Consider the following 23,813-nt stretch of genomic DNA (forward strand, 5'->3'; position numbering starts at 1 on the left):
GGAGTGTTAAAATATAAAAACTATTGTTAGTCCACCTCCTAACAGCTTAAGCTTTTGGGATAAATTGGTAAACTAAAATGGTATCAGAACGGGAGGTCCTGAGTTCAAACTCCCATAATTGCACTCTTTATCTCCATTTTAATTGTCATTATGTGTTGGGTCTTTAATATATCTCGGACTTAAATATTCACGTGTTGGGCTTTTCAATTAATTTACTCACACGATTGCCCATTGTCCAGCCCACACGTGAGGGGGAGTGTTAAAGTATAAAACTATTATTGACCCACCTCCTAATAGCTTAAGCTTTTAGGATGGATTAATAAACTAACAGATTTTCCATAGCCAAATGTTAAGCCAATTTTGGGAGATGTCTTCCCCATTATTTGATTAGTGGTGTATTTTTAATGTCTAATCTTATGAGCAGCATCCAATTCTATGATTTTAGTACAGTCATGTATGCTAGTCCTTTTGTGGCCTTTTAATTAAATTGCATATTTACCTTTAAAAAAAAAAGTTAGTTTTCCCCCAAACACAGTGAGAGATATGTTAAAATTATCCCATGACGTTTATCGTTGTGAACATGTTCACATCTACTTTCATTTTTTTTTTAAAGCTCTAATATATTTGATGCAAGCGTAATTGCCAAGTGTCCACCCACTTTGTTCGTTGGTTTATAACCAACTCAGTTCAAGAAATTCACTGCACCTTCGTAATTTGTACCTGAATATGGAGTTGGACTTTTTTTCCCCTTGCTTGGTTTGGGTTAAATGAATTTTTTATTTAATTTCCTATTTCCCATTGAATTAATTTTTTTTACCTTGTACATTCCTTTTCTTTTTTTCTTTTTTTTCTTTTTTTCTTTCTTTTTTTTTTTTTGGAAAAATGAGAGACTAATAATGCCTTTGGTAACATTAATTGAAAAAGTGGATTGGATGGTTAATAACCAGAGTTAAATTTTATGACGACAATTTGAAAACTATCCTCTATCTACTACGTGTGTGAAACAACGTAGAATCCAGAAGAGTACTTTAGACATCGGTTTATGCGAAAATCATCAATAAACATAAGTACACAAAATGTGTCATCTTTAACTAGACATTATAAAACGATCACAGGCATAGTAATTTATTTTATGAACCTTTAACATCGTTCTAAAATTGGACTCAACTAATGAAATAATGTACCCATATATATTATTGGAAGAATATGCAAGGTTGACTATATAAAGGACCGCTATTTTTTCAAAAAATATTCTTTGAGAGGTTATGAAATGAAGAGGTTTAGAAGGTTTGAATTGATGATTTTACTTGAGTAACATCTAAGGAAGGAATTGTGAGATTTGGGAAGTAAGTAAAGTACTCGAGCCTTAGATATGTTGAACTTTTTTACAACTGTGAATATGATTGGTAATTCGGCGTATATAAGTGGATCCCCTCACTGAATTATAAGCGGATGATATTTGATTATATATATATATATATATATATATATATCGATGATAACAATGTATATTTTGGATGTTACTGATCATATTTTGAAGCTACGATTATCAGGAGTAGAGTTTTGTTTTAGAATATATGATTAAAGATAAATTCATGAACTTGCTATAAGAGGAGAGAGAGAGAAAGGGAACTGTATTTATTACGCTTTAGATCCATACTTTCATGATCAAGATATACATACTCTATAACTAATCGAGTGACTCAATCATGTGCTAAAAAATACTTTTAATCATTACATTTTAATCATGTAGCGACAAGTCTATTTTGTCTGATGAAAATAGTCATTACATTTTCATGTTGAGACAACTTCGAGGAAAAAAGATATAAACTAGTAAATATAACAAAGGTATCTGAAAGATATGTTGTATGAAGAAATTTAATCAAAAGTTATGAAAAAAATACAAGCTAAGAACATAAAATAATATTTAACATTCTCACTCAATTTTATTTAATCAGCTCTATATACAGAGCTTACTTGACACATCACACTGAATTCATCATGCATATATTGCATATCCATATGAACATACATACGTAAACAATCAGCTCTACATAGTGTAGAGCATATTTTAAGCTCTCAAACACACCTCAAATCATTGTTGTGTATATCATGGTAATAACAGTCAGTGAAACCAACGTCTATATATTACCATTATACACATTGATTTAAATTTATTACAATAAACAGAAAACCAAGACATTTTAGAGACGTCATTTTATTTACTTATTTTACGTTGGTGTGCACATCTTAAAGTGATAAGTGAAACCCAATAGAATCCAGGAGATCACCACTGCTTCCCTTGAATCCAACAATTAAGCCATTTGCAATTGGGAAGCTGAAAGGTGTGCCTTGTTCAACTCCATACGGTCCGAGGGTTCTCTTGTTTGTCTTGATTGTTAGTGAGCGTACAACAACAGGGTGCCCAGGCAAACTACCAGTGTACCCACTCACACTCACTATGAACTCTTGTGGAAATTGTAGTACAATCTGTAACAATATATATATATAGATAAATATATATATATTGAAATTAATAAAATGAAAAAAATTAAAGATAAACTAACCTTCTCTTTTGTGTAGGCACCAGGAACAATATGTTTGGGCCCTGGAAAATGCGTACCATTCACATCATAGATCACACTCAAGGACCCAATAGCATCCTTATGTGAAAGGTCAATTTCTCGAATTCCAGTGTAGGAGCCATCATCCCAACCAGTACCCCCAGGCCCTCCCCAATTTCCTACTACTATCGTCTGGCTTTTTGCCGTACTAGTATGGAGATTGTTTGTGCCCGCCTACAAAATATTTTTAAAAACATAATAAATCATCATATATATATATATACATGTATATTATCCTCATATATATGTGTACATGTGCAATATGCATAAAATCTTTCAGATGTCTAGCATTGATAACAAAGATTCTGAAAAGTCAAACTAATTTCGTTTTTTTTTTTTTTTTTCTCTCAAACAAGGTTCAACTAATTCTGAAAAAAAAGGTTCAACTTGAAAGGTGATATGTTTAATTTACACTATTTTAACTTATATATATCTTAAAAGATATATTTATTTAATTTTATATGTATTAAAATATATAACACATGCATTATCATATCTACAGGAGCTCACCATAATATGTGCCCCGGGAACAAGTCTTCGGAGACTCCTATGAAGAAGAATGTGGATTTAGATATGGAGAAGTGTGTGAGTTTACTTGGCTGACTTAGCTCAATATATAGAGCTAGACGTAGAAGCTAATAGTTTCTTTGGAATATAGTATTGCATGCTTATGGTTTAAGGTTTAGGCAAATGGATTGTTAAGAATGATTTTAAGATCACTTCAAATCCAAGTAAACTTAAGTTAATTTACTATTTCTTTCGCTTTATTTGTCATAGTAGCAATTTTGATCAGTATTTTCATTTAAATGAAGAACGAAAGAGGATAATTGATATCCAGAACAACCAACACATCTCAACTTAGTTGCCACCTGTTAGCTGAACCATCTTCTACTAAATCCTCAACCCTAATTTATTATTAAAAAAAAAAAAAAAAAAAAAAGAGAAGAAGCTTACAAAACCCACCAATGGCAATACATGAATTAGATAAACCAACTTAAAAGAGCGAATTACATTAGGCTACGCTTGGAAAAACTTAGAAGACACTTTAACGCACAATAACAACAACATTAACAGGACATGATTATTATTAAAGAAAGGCATTTATTTATGTTCATTATTACAAGGAAAAAATAAAAATAAATAAATAAATAAAAGTGAACTTTTGTGGCGTTGTTATCTAGAGTAGTTAGATTTTTGTATAAAAAAATAAATAAGAGTAGAAGGGCCTGCAAAAACGGAAGCCGACCGGAAACAGCAATTATGAACAATATATAATATTTACATCATATTTTAGTCTTATATATGTATGGACTTGTTTATGGTTCTACCTGTTGAACTAAGCTGCAATGTAATATAAAAAAGTGAGATAATACACCTATTTATTTCATATAACGCTAATGTTAAAACATGTAACACCAAGAAAAAGTAATTATCCATAGTTTGTAACACCTTTCTAACGTTAATAATAAATTGAACAAATATCATGTTATACTACAAAACGGTGTAGTCCTACTGCAGGAAAATGGACATAGAAAGAGTTGTGTTATAAGCGAAATTTTCTCTTCGTTATTTTCACAGTTATAACAAGACATGACCTCCTAATTTTCATGAACTCGGTACTTGAGTACGAAATAGCCTTCGGTTAATATTTGTTGTCCCGGAAACAAAATATCAACGTGGTTCAGCTATCAATTCGAACAATCCTCCATTTGAAGACTATCACTTCGATTGTGAAGTCATTAATGTTCAATCTGAATTTTATTTTAAGTTTCATCTTGGCAAAAGCCGCAAATTTCTTTGGTGGTTGCAAGACTATAGGGCATCTGATTTGAAGAATTTTGATATCCCAATTCTCAACTGGGATCAGTGTTCTTGTGATACATAAGGACCGCCACAATTATTTTGATGTCGTAGAGGTGTGATTTGTTAGGGAAAAGCACATCACTACATTCACGCAGTAGAAAAATAAATTGAAATAAAAATAACAGAAAAATAGAGAAGATAAAGATATAAGTAGTTCAGAAAAAATTCCTACATCCACGGAAGAGGGAGAAAAACTTCACTAACAGTTTCGGAACTCTGTAAACTTTTCCACTTTCTCTCTCTACCCAAAACCCTTACACCCTTGCATGTCTCTCTCCTCACTTTTCTCTCTCTTACAAAAGGAGGCACTCTGTCTCTACCTTTTTTTCTGAGTACACACATAAAGCGTTACACAAAACACTTATTTACAAACTCCTAATAAACTATAAAATAACCCTTGCCTAAAAATTGAAAACAGTAACTTACTCAAAATCACAAAATTATAACTTTCTTAAAACCAATTTGAGTCACTTATCTAATAATCTCCACCTTGACTCAAATTCTCTCAACTCACTCAATTGGGTATCCGATCTCAACAATCGTCATAGCACTGACGATGCAAACTTCAACAAGAATAAATATGTGTCAAATTAAAACTCAACATGAGAAACTGTCTAGCATTGATAACAAAGATTCTGAAAAGTCAAACTAATTTCGTTTTTTTTTCTCAAACAAGGTTCAACTAATTCTAAAAAAAATTTGAACTTTGTGTACTTTTTTTTTAAGTAAATGAAACATGATAAAACTGAAAGGAAAAAAAAAAGGTTCACCTTGAAAGGTCATATGTTTAATTTACAGTACTATTTTAACTTATATATATCTTAAAATATATATTTATTTAATTTTATATGTATTAAAATATATAACACATGCATTATCATATCTACAGGAGCTCACCATAATATGTGCCCCGGGAACAAGTCTTTTGAGACTCCTATGAAGAAGAATGTGGATTTAGATATGGAGAAGTGTGTGCGTTTACTTGGCTGACTTAGCTCAATATATAGAGCTAGACGTAGAAGCTAATAGTTTATTTGGAATATAGTATTGCATGCTTATGGTTTAAGGTTTAGGCAAATGGATCGTTAAGAATGATTTTAAAGAACACTTCTAATCCAAGTAAACTTAATTAATTTACTATTTCTTTCGCTTTATTTATCACATTAGTAATTTTGATCATTATTTTCATTTAAATCAAGAACGAGAGAGAATAATTGATATCAAGAACAACCAACACATCTCAACTAAGTTGACACCTGCTAGTTGAACCATCTTCTACCAAATCCTCAACCCTAATTTATTATTAAAAAAAAAGAGAAGAAGCGTACAAAACCCACCAATGGCAATACATGGATTAGATTAACCAATTTAAAAGAGCGAAGTACATTACGACTATGTAGCATAAGTAAATTTATTATGATCTATATAAATAGTACTAGTACATTAGGACTTATAAATACTTTTTTTCCTTTTTGAATTGGGGTAGAGGAATTTGAACTCTTGACCTCAATATTAGAGGCCAGAAAGAAGTGTAGATTTACCCGTAGGCTACGCTTGCAAAAACTTAAAAGACACTTTAACGCACAACGACAACATTATCATTTGTACATGATTATTATTAAAGAAAGGCATTTATTTATGTTCATTATTATAAGGAAAAAGAAAAAGAGAACTTTTGTGTTGTGGTTATCTAGACTAGTTAGATTTTTGTATAAAAAAATAGATAAGAGTAGAAGGGCCTGCAAAAAAAGGAAGCCGACCGAAAACAGCAATTGTGAACAATATATAATATTTACATCATTTTATAGTCTTATATATGTATGGACTTGTTTATGGTTCTACCTGTAGAACCAAGCTGCAATGTAATATAAATAAGTGAGATAATACACATATTTATTTCATCTAACGTTAATGTTAAAGATATAAAGTAATTATCCATAGCTTGTTACATCTTCCTAACATTAATAATAAATTGAACAAAAGTCATGTTATATTTTCCACCTCTATATGTTACAAAACAGTATAGTCCTACTGCAGGACAATGGACATATATATACGTATACACGAACAGTAGAGAAGAGTTGTGTTATAAGCGAAATTTTCTTTTCGTTATTTTCACAGTTAGTAACAAGACATGACCCCCTAATTTTCATGAACTCGGTTTTTGAGTACGAAATAGCCTTCGGTTAATATTTGTTGTCTCGGAAACAAAATTCCAACGTGGTTCAGCTATCAGTTCGAACAATCCTCCATTTGAAGACTGTCACTTTGATTGTGAAGTCATTAATGTTCAATCTGAATTTTATTTTAAGTTTCATCGTGGCAAAAGCCGCGAATTTCTTTGGTGATTGCAAGACTAGGGCATCTTATTTGAAGAATTTTGATGTCCCAATTCTCAACTGGGATCACGTGTTCATGTGGTTGATAAGGACTGCCACGATTCTTTTGATGTCGTAGGGGTGTGATTTGTTAGGGAAAAGCACATCACTACATCCGTGTATCAGAAAAATAAACTAAAATGAAAATAATAAAAAAATAGAGAGGACAAAGATTTATATAGTTCAGAAAATTTTCTTACTTCTACAGAATAGAGGGAGAAAAACTTCACTAACAGTTTCAAAATTATTTACTCAATAAACTTTCTCACTTTCTCTCTCTACCTAAAACCTCTTACACCTTTGCCTACCACTCTCCTCATTTTTTTTTTCTCTATCTCTCTCAAAAGTAGGCACTTTGTCACTCCACTTTTTTCTGAGCACACACATAAAGCGTTACACAAATCACTTATTTATAAACTCCTAATAAACCATAAAATAAGCTTTGCCCAAAAACTGAAAACAGTAACTTACCCAAAAACACAAAACAATAATTTTCCTAAAATCAATTTGAGTCACTTATCTAACGCCATTCAACTTTTTGCTTTGTGAATATAAACATGATATTTTTTATGATTTTCTTTATTTTTCGTCTTTAAAAATATAATAAAATAAAAACGACGTCAAAAAATAAACAAATTTTGCAGACACGATCCTTATATTTTTCTAAGCAGGCCAGAAAAAAGTGGCCTAAAAAAATGACAAAAAAAGTAAAACGATGTCAAAAAGCCCCCGGCTTGCGTAGTGGGGCGCCCAAGGGCCAGTTCAGGGGCCGGGATGGGTCAAAAATTTATATTTTTATTTATATTCTGCATTTTAAATTAATATATGATTTTTAGGAATTAATGCAACAAGCGGCACCATGTTTTGATGAAAATTCTATTTTTTATGATTTTCTTTATTTTTCATCTTTAAAAAATATAATAAAATAAAAATGACGTCAAAAAATAATGAAATTTTGCAGACACGGTCCTTACATTTTTCTAGGCATGTCAAAAAAAATGGCCTCAAAAATGACAAAATAAGTAAAACGCTGTCAAAAAGCCCCCGGCCCGTGTAATAGCGCGCCCAGGGGCCAGCTCAGGTACCGGGATGGGTCAAAAATTTATATTTTTATTTATGTGTTGCATTCTAAAATACATTTATGATTTTTAGGAATTAATGCAACAAGCGGCACCATTTTTTGATGAATATTCTATTTTTTATGATTTTATTTATATTTCGTATTTAAAAAATAAAATAAAATAAAAACGACGTCAAAAAATATTGAAATTTTGCATACATGATACCAACATGTTTCTAGGGATGTTAAAAAAAATGGCCTCAAAAAGTGACAAAAAAAAGTAAAACGCTGTTAAAAAGCCCCCGACCCGCATAGTGGGGTGCCCTGGGGCCAGCTCAGAGGCCAGGATGGTTCAAAAATTCACATTTTTATTTATGTTTTGCATTCAAAAATTAATATATGATTTTTATGAATTAATGCAATGAGCAACACCATTTTTTGGTGAATTTTATATTTTTTATGATTTTTTTTATTTTTTAACTTTAGAAAATATAATAAAATAAAAAGGATATCAAAAAATAATGAAATTTTACAGAAGTGATCCTTACATTTTTTGGGCATGCCAGAAAAATGGCCTCAAAAAATGATAAAAAAAAAGTAAAACGCTGTCAAAAAGCCACCGGCTCGCGTAATGTGGCACCCAGGGACCACCTCAGGGTCCGGGATGGGTTAAAAATTTACATTTTTATTTATGTTTTGCATTCTAAAATACATATATGATTTTTCGGAATTAATGCAACAAGCGACACCATTTTTTGATGAATATTCTATTTTTTATGATTTTATTTATATTTCGTACTTAAAAAATATAATAAAATAAAAACGACGTCAAAAAATATTAAAACTTTGCAGACACGATCCCTACATTTCTCTAGACATGTAAAATAAAATGGCCTCAAAAAAAGTAAAACGCTGTCAAAAAGCCCACGGCCTGCGTAGTGGGGTGCCCTTGGGCCAGCTCAGAAGCCGGGATGGTACAAAAATTTACATTTTTAATTATGTTTTGCATTCTAAAATTAATATATGATTTTTAGGAACTCATGCAACAAGCGGCACCATTTTTTGATGAATATTCTATTTTTTATGATTTTCTTATTTTTCATTTTTAAGAATTATAATAAAATAAAAATGACGTTAAAAAATAATGAAATTTTGCAGACACGATCCTTACATTTTTCTAGCCTTGCCAAAAAAAAATGGCCTCAAAAAATCACAAAAAAAGAAAAACGTTGTCAAAAAGTTTCCAGCCCGCGTAGTGGGGCGCCCAGGGGCCAGCTCAGGGGCCGGGATGGGTCAAAAATTTACTTTTTTATTTATGTTTTGCATTCTAAAATTAATATATGATTTTTAGGAATTAATGCAACAAGCGGCACCATTTTTTTATGAATATTCTATTTTTTTTTATTTTCTTTATTATTCGTATTTAAAAAATATAATAAAATAAAAACAACGTGAAAAGATAATGAAATATTACAAACACGATCCTTAAATTTTTCTAGGCATGCCAGAAAAATGGCCTCAAAAAATAACAAAAAAAATGAAACATTGTCACAAAACCCCCCGGCCCGCGTAGTGGGGCGCCCCGGGGCCAGCTCAGGGGCCGGAATGGGTATAAAATTTAAATTTTTACTTATGCTTAACATTCTAAAATTAATATAAAATTTTTATGAATTAATGCAACAAGCGGCACCATTTTTTGATGAATATTCTATTTTTTATTATTTTTCTTATTTTTCATTTTAAAAAATATAATAAAATAAAAATGACGTCAAAAAATAATGAAATTTCACAGAAACGATCCTTAGATTTTTCTAGGCATGCCAGAAAAAAAATACCCTCAAAAAATGACAAAAATGTAAAACGCTGTCAAAAAATCTCCGGCCCGCGTAGCGGGGCACCCACGGACCAGCTCAGGTACCGGGATGGGTCAAAAATTTACATTTATATTTATGTGTTGCATACAAAAATTAATATATAATTGTTAGGAATTAATGCAACAAGCGGCACCATCGTTTGGTAAATATTCTATTTTTTATGATTTTCTTTACTTTTCGTCTTTAAAAAATATAATAAAAAAAAAACGACGTCAAAAAAGTCTGAAATTTTGCAGACATGATCCCCACATTTTGCTAGGCATGTCTGAAAAAAATTGCCTCAAAAAATGACAAAAAAAGGTAAAACGCAGGCAAAAAGCCCCCGCCCCGCGTAGTAGGGTGCCCAGGGGCCAGCTCAGAGGCCGGGATGGTTCAAAAATTTACATTTTTATTTATGTTTTGCATTATAAAGTTAATATATGATTTTTATGAATTCATGCTACAAGCGACACCATTTTTTGATGAATATTCTATTTTTTATGATTTTCTTTATTTTTTATTTTTAAGAAATATAATAAAATAAAAACAACGTTAAAAAATAAAGAAATTTTGTAGACACGATCCTAACATTTTTCTAGACATGCCAAAAAAATGGCCTCAAAACATCACAAAAAAAGTAAAACGCTGTCAAAAAGTTTCCGCCCCGCGTAGTGAGGCGCCCAGGGGCCAACACAGGGGCCGAGATGGGTCAACAATTTACATTTTTATCTATATTTTGCATTCTAAAATTAATATATGATTTTTACTAATTAATGCAACAAGCGGCACCATTTTTTATGAATATTCTATTTTTTATGATTTTCTTTATTGTTCGTCTTTAAAAAAATATAATAAAATAAAAACGATGTCAAAAGATAATGAAATTTTATAGACATGATCCTTAAATTTTTCTAGGCATGCCAAAAAAATGGCCTCAAAAAATGACAGAAAAAAGTAAAACGCTATCAAAAAGCTTCCGGCCTGCGTAGGGGGACGCACAGGGGTCAACTCAGGGTCCGGGATGGGTCAAAAATTTAAATTTTATTAATGTTTTGCATTCTAAAATTAATATATGATTTTTAGGAATTAATGCAATAAGCGGCACAATTTCTTGGTGAATATTCTATTTTTTATGATTTTCTTTATATTTCGTCTATAAAAAATATAATAAAATAAAAATGACGTCAAAAAATAATGAAATTTTGTAGAAACGATCCATAGATTTTTTTAGGCATACCAGAAAAAAAAAGCCCTCAAAAAATGACAAAAATGTAAAACGCTGTCAAAAACCCCCTGGCCCGGGGCACGCACGAGCCAGCTTAGGTACCGGGATTGATCAAAAATTTATATTTATATTTATGTGTTGCATTCTAAAATTAATATATAATTGTTAGGAATTAATGCAACAAGTGGCACCATCTTTTGGTGAATATTCTTTTTTTTTTATTTTCCTTACTTTTCGTCTTTAAAAAATATAATAAAATAAAAACGCCGTCAAAAAATATTGAAATTTCACAGACATGATCCCTACATTTTGCTAGGCATGTCAGAAAAAAATGGCCTCAAAAATGACAAAAAAAAGTAAAATGATGTCAAAAAGTCCCCGGCCCGCGTAGTGGGGTGCCCAGGGGCCAACTCAGAGATCGGGATGGTTCAAAAATTTACATTTTTATTTATGTTTTGCATTCTAAAATAAATATAAGGTTTTTAGGAATTCATGCAACAAGCAGCACCATTTTTTGATGAATATTCTATTTTTAATGATTTTCTTTATTTTTCATTTTTAAGAACTTTAATAAAATAAAAATGACATTAAAAATAATGAAATTTTACATACACGATCCTTCCATTTCTCTTGACATGCCAGAAAAAAACGGCCTCAAAACATCACAAAAAATGTAAAACTCTATCAAAAAGTTTCCGGTCCGCCTAGTGGTGCACCCAGGGGCAACTCTGTAGCCGAGATGGGTCAAAAATTTACATTTTTTTTTTATGTTTTGCATTCTAAAATTAACATATGATTTTTAGGAATTAACACAACAAGCGGCGCCATTTTTTCATGAATATTCTATTTTTTATGATTTTTTTTATTCTTCGTCTTTAAAAAATATAATAAAATAAAAATGACGTTAAAAGAAAATGAAATATTACAGCCACGATCCTTAAATTTTTCTTGGCATGCTAGAAAAATGGCCTAAAAATGACAGAAAAAAGTAAAACGCCATCAAAAAGTCCCCGGCCCGCGTAGTGGGGTGCACAGGGGCCAACTCAGAGTCCAAGATGAGTCAAAAATTTATATTTTTATTTATAATTTTTAAGAATTAATGCAACAAGCGGCACCATTTTTTGATGAATACACTATTTTTTATGATTTTCTTTATTTTTCATCTTTAAAAAATATAATAAAATAAAAATGACTTCAAAAAATAATGACATTTTGCATACACGATCCTTACATTATTCTAGGCATGTTAGAAAAAAGTGGTCTCAAAAAATGACGAAAAAAATAAAAAACTGTCAAAAAGCCCCCGCCCCGCGTAGTGGGGCGCCCAGGGGCGAGCGCAAGTACCGGAATGGGGCAAAAATTTACATTTTTATTTATCTTTTGCATTCTAAAATTCATATATAATTTTTAGGAATTAATGCAATCAGTGGTACTATTTTTTGATGAATATTCTTTTTTATGATTTTCTTTAGTTTTTTACTTTAAAAAATAATAAAATAAAAACAACGTCAAAATATAATGAAACATTGCAGACATGATCCTTACATTTTTCTCGGCATGCCAGGAAAAAATGGCGTGAAAAAATGACCAAAAAATAGTAAAATGTTGTGGGGCGCCGAGGGGTTAGCTTAGTGGTCAGGATGTGTCAAAAATTTATATTTTTATTTACGCTTCGGGTTATAAAATTAATACATGATTTTTAGGAATTAATACAATAAGCGGCACCATTGTTTGATGAATATTCTTTTTCCTATGATTTTTTTTATTTTTCAACTTTAAAAAATATAATAAAATAATAACGACGTAAAAAAAAATGAAATTTTGCAGACGTGATCCTTACATTTTTCTAGGCATGCCAAAAAAAATGTCCTTAAAACGTGGATGAAAAAGTAAAACGATGTAAGAAAGCCCCCGGCCCGCGTAGTGGGGCACCCAGGGGTCAGCTAAGAGGCTGGGATGGGTCAAAAACTTACATTTTTACTTATGTTTTGCATTCTAAAATTAATATATGACTTTTAGGAATTAATGCAACAAGCAGCACCTTTTTTTTATGAATATTTTATTTTTCATGATTTTCTTTATTGCTTGTCTTTAAAAAATATAATAAAATGAAAACGACGTCAAAAGATAATGAAATTTGCAGACAATATCTTTACATTTTTCTAGCCATGCTAGAAAAGTGGCCTAAAAATGACAGAAAAAAGTAAAACGCTGTCAAAAAGTCCTTGATCCGCGTAGTGGGGCGCCCAGGGGCCAGCTCAGCGTCCGGGATGAGTCAAAACTTTTCATTTTTGTTTATTTTTTGCATTCTAAAGTTAATATATAGTTTTTAGTTATTAATGCAACAAGCGGCACCATTTTTTGATGAATATTCTATTTTTATGATTTTTTTTTATTTCTCATCTTGAAAAAATATAATAAAATAAAAACGACGTCAAAAAATAATGAAATTTTGTAGACACGATCCTTACATTATTCTAGGCATGTCCGAAACAAATGGCCCCAAAAAATGACAAAAAAAGTAAAACGCAGTCAAAAAGCCCCCGGCCCGTGTTGTAGGGCCCCCAAAGGTCAGCTCAGGTACCGGAATGGGTCAAAAATTTACATTTTTATTCATGTTTTGTATTCTAAAATTAATATATAATTTTTAGGAATTAATGCAACAAGCGGCATCATCGTTTGATGAATATTCTATTTTTTATGATTTTCTTTATTCTTTTTCCTCAGAAAATATAATAAAATAAAAACGACGTCAAAAGATAATAGAATTTTGCAGAAATGATGCTTAAATTTTTCTAGGCATGCGAGAAAAATGCATCAAAAAATGACAGAAAAAAGTAAAACACTGTGAAAAAGCCCCCGGCCCGCGTAGTGGGGCGCCGAAAGGCTAGGTCAGGGTCCGGGATGGGTGACAAATTTACATTTTTATTTATATTTTACATTCTAAACTTAATATGTGATTTTTAGGAACTAAGGCAACAAACGGCACCATTTTTTGATGAATATTCTGTTTTTTATGATTTTCATTATTTTTTTATTTTAAAAAATATAATAAAATAAAAACGACGTCAAAAAATACTAAAATTTTGTAGACACAATCCTTATATTTTTCTAGGCATGTCAGAAAAAATGGCATAAAAAAATTACAAAAAAAATAAAACGCCGCCAAAAAGTCCCCGGCCCGCGTAATGAGGCGCCCAGGGGCCAGCTCAGGTACCGGGATGGGTCAAAAATTTATATTTAGATTTAAGTTTTGCATTCTAAAATTAATATATAATTTTTAGGAATTAATGCAACAAGCGGCACCATTTTTCATGAATATTCTATTTTTTATGATTTTCATTATCTTTCATTTTTAAAAAATAAAATAAAATAAAAACGACGCCAAAAATAATGAAATTATGTAGACATGATCCTTATATTTTTCTAGGCATGTCAGAAAAAAAATGGCCTCAAAAAATGACAAAAAACAAGTAAAACGCTGTCAAAAAGTCTCCGGCCCGCGTAGTGGGGCACCCAGGGGATAGCTCCTAGGCCGGGATGGGTAAAAAATTTACATTTTTATTTATTTTTTGCATTCAAAAATTAATATATGATTTTTAGGAATTAATGCAACAAGCGGCACCATTTTTTGATGAATATTCTATTTTTTATGATTTTCTTTACTTTTTATTTCTAAAAAATATAATAAAATAAAAATGATGTTAAAAAATAATGATACTTTGCAGACACGATCCTAACATTTTTCTAGACATGCTAGAAAAAAAAATGGCCTCAAAACATCCCAAAAAGAGTTGAACGCTGTCAAAAAGTTTCCAGCCCGTGTAGTGGGACGTCCATGGGCCAACTCAGGGGCCGGGATGGGTCAAAAATTTATCTTTCTATTTATGTTTTGGATTCTAAAATTAATACATAATTTTTAAGAATTAATACAATAAGCCGCACTATTTTTTTTATTAATATTCTATTTTTTATGATTTTGTTTATATTTTATCTTTAAAAAATATAATAAAATAAAAACGACGTAAAAAAAAGTGAAATTTTGCATACACGATCCTTACATTTTTCTAGGAATGCCAGAAATAAATGGCCTCAAAAAATGACAAAAATGGGTAAAACATTGCCAAAAAAAACCCCCGGAAGGGTCAGCTCAGGGGTCAGGATGAGTTAAAAATTTACATTTTTATTTACGTTTTGGATTCTAAAATTAATACATGATATTTAGGAATTAATGCAATAAGCGGCACCATTGTTTGATGAATATTCTTTTTTTATGATTTTCTTTATTTGTCATCTTTAAGAAATATAATAAAATAAAGATGATGTAAAAAAAATGAAATTTTGCTAACATGATCCTTACATTTTTCTGGACACAATTTTATAATAAGGTGATGTTGGGTAGTTTGTTATAGCATCCTTATAAGGGATGCATTGTTGAAACATAATATAAGTTGAGTTCCATCTTATAGGCATATCTAACGCTAATGCTCTAGGAGGTATATTTTATGATTATAAGAATCTAAACCAATCTTCTTGTCTTTGGTTACTACCTTGAATCCATGTAAGACTATCTCTAATTCTTTTAATGTGATTACCCATTTCTTTTAAACCAGATTTAACTATTAAATTGATTACATTACATGCACAACGTTAGTGGAAAATAGTACCGTCACCGAATAGACTTAAATCATTTTCAAAGAATTCAATTACTTTTGTATTGGCACTAGCATTATCTAATGTTATAGCCATTACTTTATCTCTTAATCTAAATTCATCAATTACATTTAAAATTGTGTTATATATTAAAGCCGCGATATGTGATCCTAGAACACATTTAAAACCTAATATTCTCTTATCTAAATCAAATCCTTTAAAGTAATGTCCGGTTACAGCTAAATAATCTTTATTAGCAATGGCAGACCAAATATCTGTCGTTAACGCAACGCACCCGCTAGTCGAGTGTAAAAGGTTTATTAATTGATCTTTTTCTTTTTTAAATAATTTTAATAAATCTTTGCTAAGAGTAGTTTTTGAAGTGAACTGTGCGTTAGGATTGTGCACAACCTTAATACATCGTTGCCAATTAGGATACTCTACAAAACTAAGTGGTTAATCTAAAGCAGCTATCATCCGCGCAACTTCCATACGATCTACTTGCGGATCGTATTTCCAAGTGGTTAGACCACCGGTTGCGCGATCAAAAGATAATTGTGTTTGGCAGAGTTCGGGTCCGCTAGATTGGCTAAGCTTTTGAAGACACTTTTCGGAGTGTCGTCTTAAGTGTGTGGTGTCGTGAATAGTATCACCTTGTAATTTAGATAAACAATATTTACACTGAGCTATATATTTAGTGTTACCTTCATTATCCACCTCGTCAATTATGTCGAAGTGATCCCAAACTGTCAAGGTATGCTTGCATTTCCTCCTAGAGGTTGCAACACTTGCTAACGCAGACACTGTCGTACTCGCCGCTTCTCCATGCCCACCACCACTATTGCGACCACGACCTCCAGTACGTCCACCAGGGCTCGGATTAGTAGATTCCTACGTAACAAACTCATTACTAGGAAATTGCCCTTTTTCTACATTGTGTTGAGCATCAACGGGAATACCACAATAACCAAAAGGATCCATTATAAAAAAAAAATAAGATGGATTTGAGAGAGAGAGAGCTTTAGGATAATGTGATAGTTTTTAAAAAAATTGTGACAAAGATTGAGAGAAATTGAGATAGATTGAGAGAAATTGAGAGAAATTGAGAGGGATTGAGAGAGTTTGAGTGAGAAAAATGTGTGGGGGATGGGGGGTATTTATAGGGAAATTTTGGGGTTAAAAAATAATTTTTTTCCAAAAAAAATCAGGATATAACGGCTATTTTTGATTTTTTGGCAGTCGGGCAACTCGGGCAGATCGGGTTTTCGGGCAAAAATTCAAAAAACTAGCCATTTCCGGTAATTTGGCAGTCGGGCACCTCAGGCAGGTCGGGCAGATCGGGCAAAATTCAGGTAAAAATTTAAAAAAACTAGCCATTTTTGGGTAATTCGGGCAGTCGGAGCACCTCGGGCACCTCGGGTTTTCAGGTAGAATTCGGGCAAAATTCAAAAAAGTAGCCGTTACATCCATTTCGGCAGTTTTTGGGCAGTCGGGTATCGGGCATTTTTCGGGCACCTCGGGCACACGGCATTTTCGGGCATTTTTCGGGCCGGGCAATTCGGGCAGTTCGGGCATGGTCGGAAAAATTCAAAAAAATTCCGGCGGACGACGGTAAACGGTGATTAGACAGCGGTGGGCAAAGGAGAAGATGCAAAATTCAGGCTGCCCGAGCCCAAACCCGAAAATCAACTCTGGGCGGGTGGACAATGGACTTGCCCGCCCGAGCCCGAAAAAATTCATGCTTCGGGCAGCCCGCCGACCCGAACTAGTCGGGATGAGTCAAAAATTTACATTTTTATTTATATTTTGCATTCTAAAATTAATATATGATTTTTATGAATTAATGCAACAAGCGACACCATTTTTTGATTAATATTCTATTTTGTTATGATTTTCTTTATTTTTCGCCTTTAAAAAATATAGTAAAAGAAAAATCACGTCAACAAATAGTGAACTTTTGCAAAAATAATCCTTACAGTTTTCTAGGCCTATAAAAAAAATGGCCTAAAAAAAGACAAAAAAAAAGTAAAACGCTGTTAAAAAGCCCCCAGCCCGCATAATGTGGCGCCCAAGGGCAGCTCAGGGGCCGAGATAGGTCAAAAATTTTCATTTTCTTTATGTTTTGCATTATAAAATTAATATATGATTTTTAGGAATTAATGCAACAAGCGGCACCATTTTTTGATGAATATTCTATTTTTTTTTTATTTTCCTTACATTTCGTCTTTAAAAAATATAATAAAATAAAAACTACGTCAATAAATAATGAAATTTTAGAGACAGGATCCTTACATTTTTCTAGGCATGCGTGAAAAAAATGGCCTTAAAAAATGATAAATAAAAAGTAAAACATTGTCAAAAAACCCCGGGCCCGTGTAGTGGGGCGCCCAGGGCCAGCTTAGGGACCGGGATGGGTCAAAAATTTCCATTTTCATTTATGTTTTACATTCTAAAATTAATATATGATTTTTTAGAATTAATGCAATAGGCGGCACCATTGTTTGATGAATATGCTATTTTTATGATTTACTTTATTTTTCATTTTTAAATAATATAATAAAATAAAAACGACGTCAAAAAATAATGAAATTTTATAGACATGATTCTTACATTTTTCTAGGAATGCCAGAAAAAAATGGTCCAAAAAAATCACAAAAAAGTAAAACGCTGTGAAAAATCTCCCGGCTCGCATAGTGGGGCGCCTAGAGGCCAGCTCAGCGGCCGAGTTAGGTCAAAAATTTAAATTTTTCTGTATGTTTTACATTGTAAAATTAATATATGATTTTTAGGAATTAATGCAATAAGCGGCACCATTTTTTGATGAATATTCTCTTTTTATGATTATCTTTATTTTTTATATTTAAAAAAATATAATAAAATAAAATTAACGTCAAAAAATAATCAAATTATGCAGACAGATCCTGACATTTTTCTTGGCAAGCTAGAAAAATGATGGCCTCAAGAAATGACAAAAAAAAACTAAAACACTGTCAAAAAGCCCCCGACCCGCATAATGGGGTGCCCAGGGGGCAGCTCAAGAGCCGGGATACGTCAAAAATTTTCATTTTCTTTATGTTTTGCTATATTAAATTAATATATAATTTTTAAGAATTAATGCAACAAGCGCACCATTTTTTGATGAATATTCTATTTTTTACGATTTTCCTTACATTTCGTTTTAAAAAAATATAATAAATAAAAATGACGTTAAAAAATAGTGAAATTTTGCACACATCATCCTTACATTTTTCTAGGCCTGTCAGAAAAAAATGGCCTAAAAAGAAGACAAATAAAGTAAAGCGCTATCAAAAAGCCCCCGGCCCGCGAAGTGGGGCACCAGGGGCAAGCTCAGGGCCCAGGATGGGTAAAAAATTTCTATTTTTATTTATGTTTGGTATTCAAAAATTAATACATGATTGTTAGGAATTAATGTAATAAGCGGCACCATTTTTTGATGAATATTCTATTTTTTACGATTTTCCTTACATTTCATTTTTAAAAAATATAATAAAATAAAAATGACGTAAAAAAATAGTGAAATTTTGCAGACACGATCCTTACATTTTACTAGGCCTGCCAGAAACAAAATGGCCTCAAAAAATGACAAAAAAAGTAAAATTCTTTAAAAAAAACCCCCGACCCACATAGTGGGGCGCGCAGGCGCCAGCTCAGGGGCCGGGATGGGTGAAAAGTTTTTATTTTCTTTATGTTTTACATTATTAAATTAATATATAATTTTTAGGAATTAATGCAACAGACAGCACCAATTTTTGATGAATATTCTGATTTTTATGATTTTCTTTATTTTTCGTTTGTAAAAAATATATAATAAAATAAAAACGACGACAAAAAATAATGAAATTTTACAGACACGATCCTTATATTTTTCTATGCGTGCTAGAAAAAAATTGGCCTCAAAAAATGAGAAAAAAAAATAAAACGATTTCAAAAAGCCCCCGGCCCGCGTAGTGAGGCGCCCAGGGGCTAGCTCAGGGGCGGACATGGGTCAAAAATTTTCTTTTTTATTTTTATTTTGTATTCTAAAATTAATACATTATTTTTAAGAATTAATACAATAAGCGACACCATTGTTTGATGAATATTCTATTTTTTATGATTTTTTTTATTTTTCAACTTTGAAAAATATAATAAAATAAAAGCGACGTCAAAAAATAATGAAATTTTGCAGACACGGTCTGTTTACTTGAGGGATGATTTTTGGTTAAATAGGGATGATCATTTGTTGTAGAGCCTTATTTTTTTGAATTTTTGTTTATATTTCTTTAAAAAAAATGAAAAAAGAGGAATAACAACATTTCATATTTCATTGTTGTAGTTTGGCTGTAATATCATTTGTGTTGCATGAAAATTTGTCAAAAAATGCCTTTCTACTTGCGTTTCATTCATTTCTTGTTGTCTCTTGCCAAAAAAATAAAAAAGAAAGAAAAAATGATAAAAAGAGAAAAAATGAAAAAAAAAGTGATAAAAAAATGAAAAAAAAAAGAGTTTGATTTATTTTGTGTTTCTTTTTGTAAATTGCCTCTTTCTTTTTTTTATGTAATTTTCTCTGAAATGAATCCCGAAAGTTGGTTGGTGGTATGAATGGTGGAATGTTCCGAGCAGTTGATTTGCCTATCTTTTGATCAATGCTTGTTTATTTGCTTGTCCTAAAAATTGCATTCTCTCACTTGAGCGTTAATTGTGATATTTCCAACTCCATGAGTGAATCCCTTTGCACTTAAAATATTTCTGACACCTATGAGGTGTATGGAGTTGAGGCTTGAACTTGGTGAGTTTTTCGATGCTATTTGTGTTATGGGATGTGGTAAGAAGGATTGGGTTTGGAGCACACACACACAACTCTGGAATTATGACTGAAGTAGTTTTGATAGCATTTTCTGATGACTTACTAAGTTTTGTTTGATTGCTTGGGTGATTTTGCTAGTTTTGATTTGAATTTTTAGCTTGACATGATTTTTCTTCCGCCTGAATTGCTAGAGACTAGCAATAAGCTGGTTGGGGGTTGTGATAAGTGCATGAAAATGCACCTAAATTGTTTATAATTGCTAAATAAATTAAGTTTTAATCAAATATTTTCGTGCAATTAATATTTTGTGGAAGTATTTGATTTTAATTTAATTTAATTTGTTTTGTAGGAAAATAAGACATTTGGGCCAAAACTAAAGAAATTGAAAATGAAGCCCATCAGCGCCTAGCCGTCTGCGCAAGCCTCACCCGCGCTGCCACGTGTCACCGTCTGGTGCGTCACAGGTCTGTGGGACCCAGCTGTCCCCACGTGTACGCGTGCTTGGCGCGCACGGATCCCTCCCTCGAGCGAGTTCCCTCCACACGTGTGTCAGGCCGTTCAGCTTTCTTCTTCCGCGTGGGTCCCGCCGTTCAGCAGCCCCCTACCACCTTCCGCCACATGTGCCATGGGACCCAGCTGTGCAGCATTTTCTTCATCTCCGCGAATCAGAGTTTGCCATGTGTTCATACGGGACCCAACTGTCGGCCACTTACTCCTCTCAGCCTCTCTTCGCGTGACACGTGTCCCACCCATTTGGGATTCTTCAGCCATATGCGTTTGTGTCCGTTGTTTTGTCGTTTTTCCTGACTGTGTGCAACAGAGATTATTCTTCAAGCCTCAAACCATTGTGATGGTTTTTCTTCCCACTATAATCAACTTTTACTCACCAAATAAAGCCTTGTAAATTTCAATTAAATGGGGAAACGTTTTTAGCCTTATTTTCTTTATTATTTATGTTGTTGTTTGCAACTTTTGGCATGGCCCAAAAACTCTATAAATAGGGCCATTGTCAAGGTTTTGAACTTAAGTTTTCACATATTTTCTCTTGTTTTCTTGTTCTTATTCTCATACTTTCTTTTTAGAATTTTATGGGAATTATGTGCAAGTTAGGCTAGAGTTCTTTGGTGAGGTTAGAGAGAAACCTATATGTGATGTGATCTTGAGTGGATTTTGATTCTCTATTTGTTCTCCAAAGTCTTTATATTTGAGTGATTAATTTTCTTCTATCTTCTTCTAATTTCTCATATTGATATATTTTGTTGTCAACTTTTATATAAATTTAGTCATGCTCTTTTTATGTAATTGTTGCTCAATATAATTATATCGATAATATTGTTTTATGAGTAGTCTTTTACTGCAATATTGCCAACGGTATATTGTCGCTTTAAGATTTCTTGTAAGAATAATTTTTCCCAGTTTTCAACGTAAGAATTTTACTGACTCGAATACATTTTAATTCACATGTTCTTCAAATAATTATTTTCCGATTGTTAGTTTGGGATGTGAAACTTTCAATTGAGTAATCTCGAAGATCAAAATCCATTATGGGGAATGAAGCATATAGAGGAATCTCGACGCCTTACCGGTTTTAATTATATAGTTTTCTCATACATTTTTCTTACGCTTAAACTTCTCAAAGAAAATTTTCATTCTCTTTTATTTTTACTTTATTATTTATCTCCTAACGCTTTTTATTTTGCTAATCGTTTCTTGTTTAATTTGTCACTTCCTCGTGGGATCGACCGTCCTAATTATGCTATAATTGACCGCTTGTTTTGTACACGTTTGGGCGTAATCTGCATTCTAAAATTAATACATGATTTTTAGGAATTAATGCAATAAGCGGCACCATTGTTTGATGAATATGCTATTTTTATGATTTACTTTATTTTTCATCTTCATTTTTATGAAATTTTACAGACACGATCCTTACATTTTTATAGGCTTGGTAGAAAAAAAAATGGCCCAAAAAAATCACAAAAAAGTAAAACGCTGTCAAAAATCCCCCGGCTCGCGTAGTGGGGCGCCAGGAGGCCAGGTCTGGGGCCGAGATGGGCCAAAAATTTAATTTTTTATTAATTTTTTACATTGTAAAATTAATATATGATTTTTAGGAATTCATGCAACAAACGGCACCATTTTTTTATGAATATTCTGTTTTTTATGATTTACTTTATTTTTCGTCTTTAAAATAATAAAATAAAATTGACCTAAAAAAATAATGAAATTACGCAGACACGATCATGACATTTTTCTAGACATGCTAGAAAAAAAATGACCTTAAAAATGAATAAAAAAAGTAAAACGCTGTCAAAAAGCCCTCGACCCAAGTAGTAAGGCACCCAGGGGCTAGCTCAGGGGCCGAGATGGGTCAAAAATTTTCATTTTCTTTTTGTTTTGCATTATAAAATTAATATATGATTTTTAGGAATTAATGCAACAAGCGGCACCATTTTTTGATGAATATTCTATTTTGTATGATTTTCTTTACATTTTGTCTTTAAAAAATACAATAAAATAAAAACGACGTCAACAAATAATGAAATTGTTGGGACATGATCCTTACATTTTTTTAGGCAAGCCTAAAAAAAATGGCCTCAAAATGACAAAAGAAGTAAAATATTGTCAAAAAGTCCCCGACCCACAGAGTGGAGCGCTCAGGGGCCAGGATGGGTCAAAAATTTATATTTTTATTAAATACACGATTTTTAGGAATTAATGCAATAAGCGGCACCATTGTTTAATGAATATTCTATTTTTTATAATTTTTTATTTTTCATCTTAAAAAAATATAATAAAATAAAAATGACGTAAAAAAATAATTAAATTTTGCGAACACGATCCTTACATTTTTCTAGGCGTGTCAGAAACAAAATGGCCTCAAAAAATGACAAAAAAGTAAAATGCTATCAAAAAGCCCCCGACCCGCGTAATGGGGCACGCATGGGCCAGCTCAGGGGCTGGGATGGGTGAAAATTTTTCATTTTCTTTATGTTTAGCATTATAAAATTAATATAAATTTTTATGAGTTAATGCAACAACCAATACTAATTTTTTTATGAAGATTCTATTTTTTATGATTTTCTTTCTTTTTCGTCTGAAAAAAATATAATAAAATAAAAACGATGACAAAAAATAATGAAATTTTGTAGACACGATCCCTACATTGTTCTAGGCATGCCAACAAAAATGGCCTCAAAAAATGAGAAAAAAAGTAAAATAATGTCAAAAACTCCCTAGCCCGCGTAGCACCCAGGGGCCAGCTCAGCGGCCAGCATGGGTCAAAAATTTCCTTTTTTATTTATATTTTGAATTCTAAAATTAATACATGATTTTTAGGAATCAATACA

General features: G+C 32.0%; 1 protein-coding gene across 1 annotated transcript; it reads right to left on the reverse strand.

Moving 5' to 3' along the window:
• Window positions 1-1,940: 1,940 nt before the first annotated feature.
• On the reverse strand, window positions 1,941-21,234 carry LOC21397280 (agglutinin alpha chain). The gene is made up of 3 exons (XM_024173519.1): window positions 21,088-21,234; window positions 2,568-2,798; window positions 1,941-2,490 (listed from the first exon to the last, which is right to left on the reverse strand). The coding sequence occupies exons 1-3, from the start codon at window positions 21,232-21,234 to the stop codon at window positions 2,251-2,253; spliced, it is 618 nt and encodes a 205-aa protein (XP_024029287.1). The 3' UTR covers window positions 1,941-2,250.
• Window positions 21,235-23,813: the final 2,579 nt, after the last annotated feature.

Source organism: Morus notabilis, unplaced genomic scaffold (assembly GCF_000414095.1).
Source record: "Morus notabilis unplaced genomic scaffold, ASM41409v2 Scaffold127, whole genome shotgun sequence".
NCBI classification, from domain to species: Eukaryota; Viridiplantae; Streptophyta; class Magnoliopsida; order Rosales; family Moraceae; genus Morus; species Morus notabilis.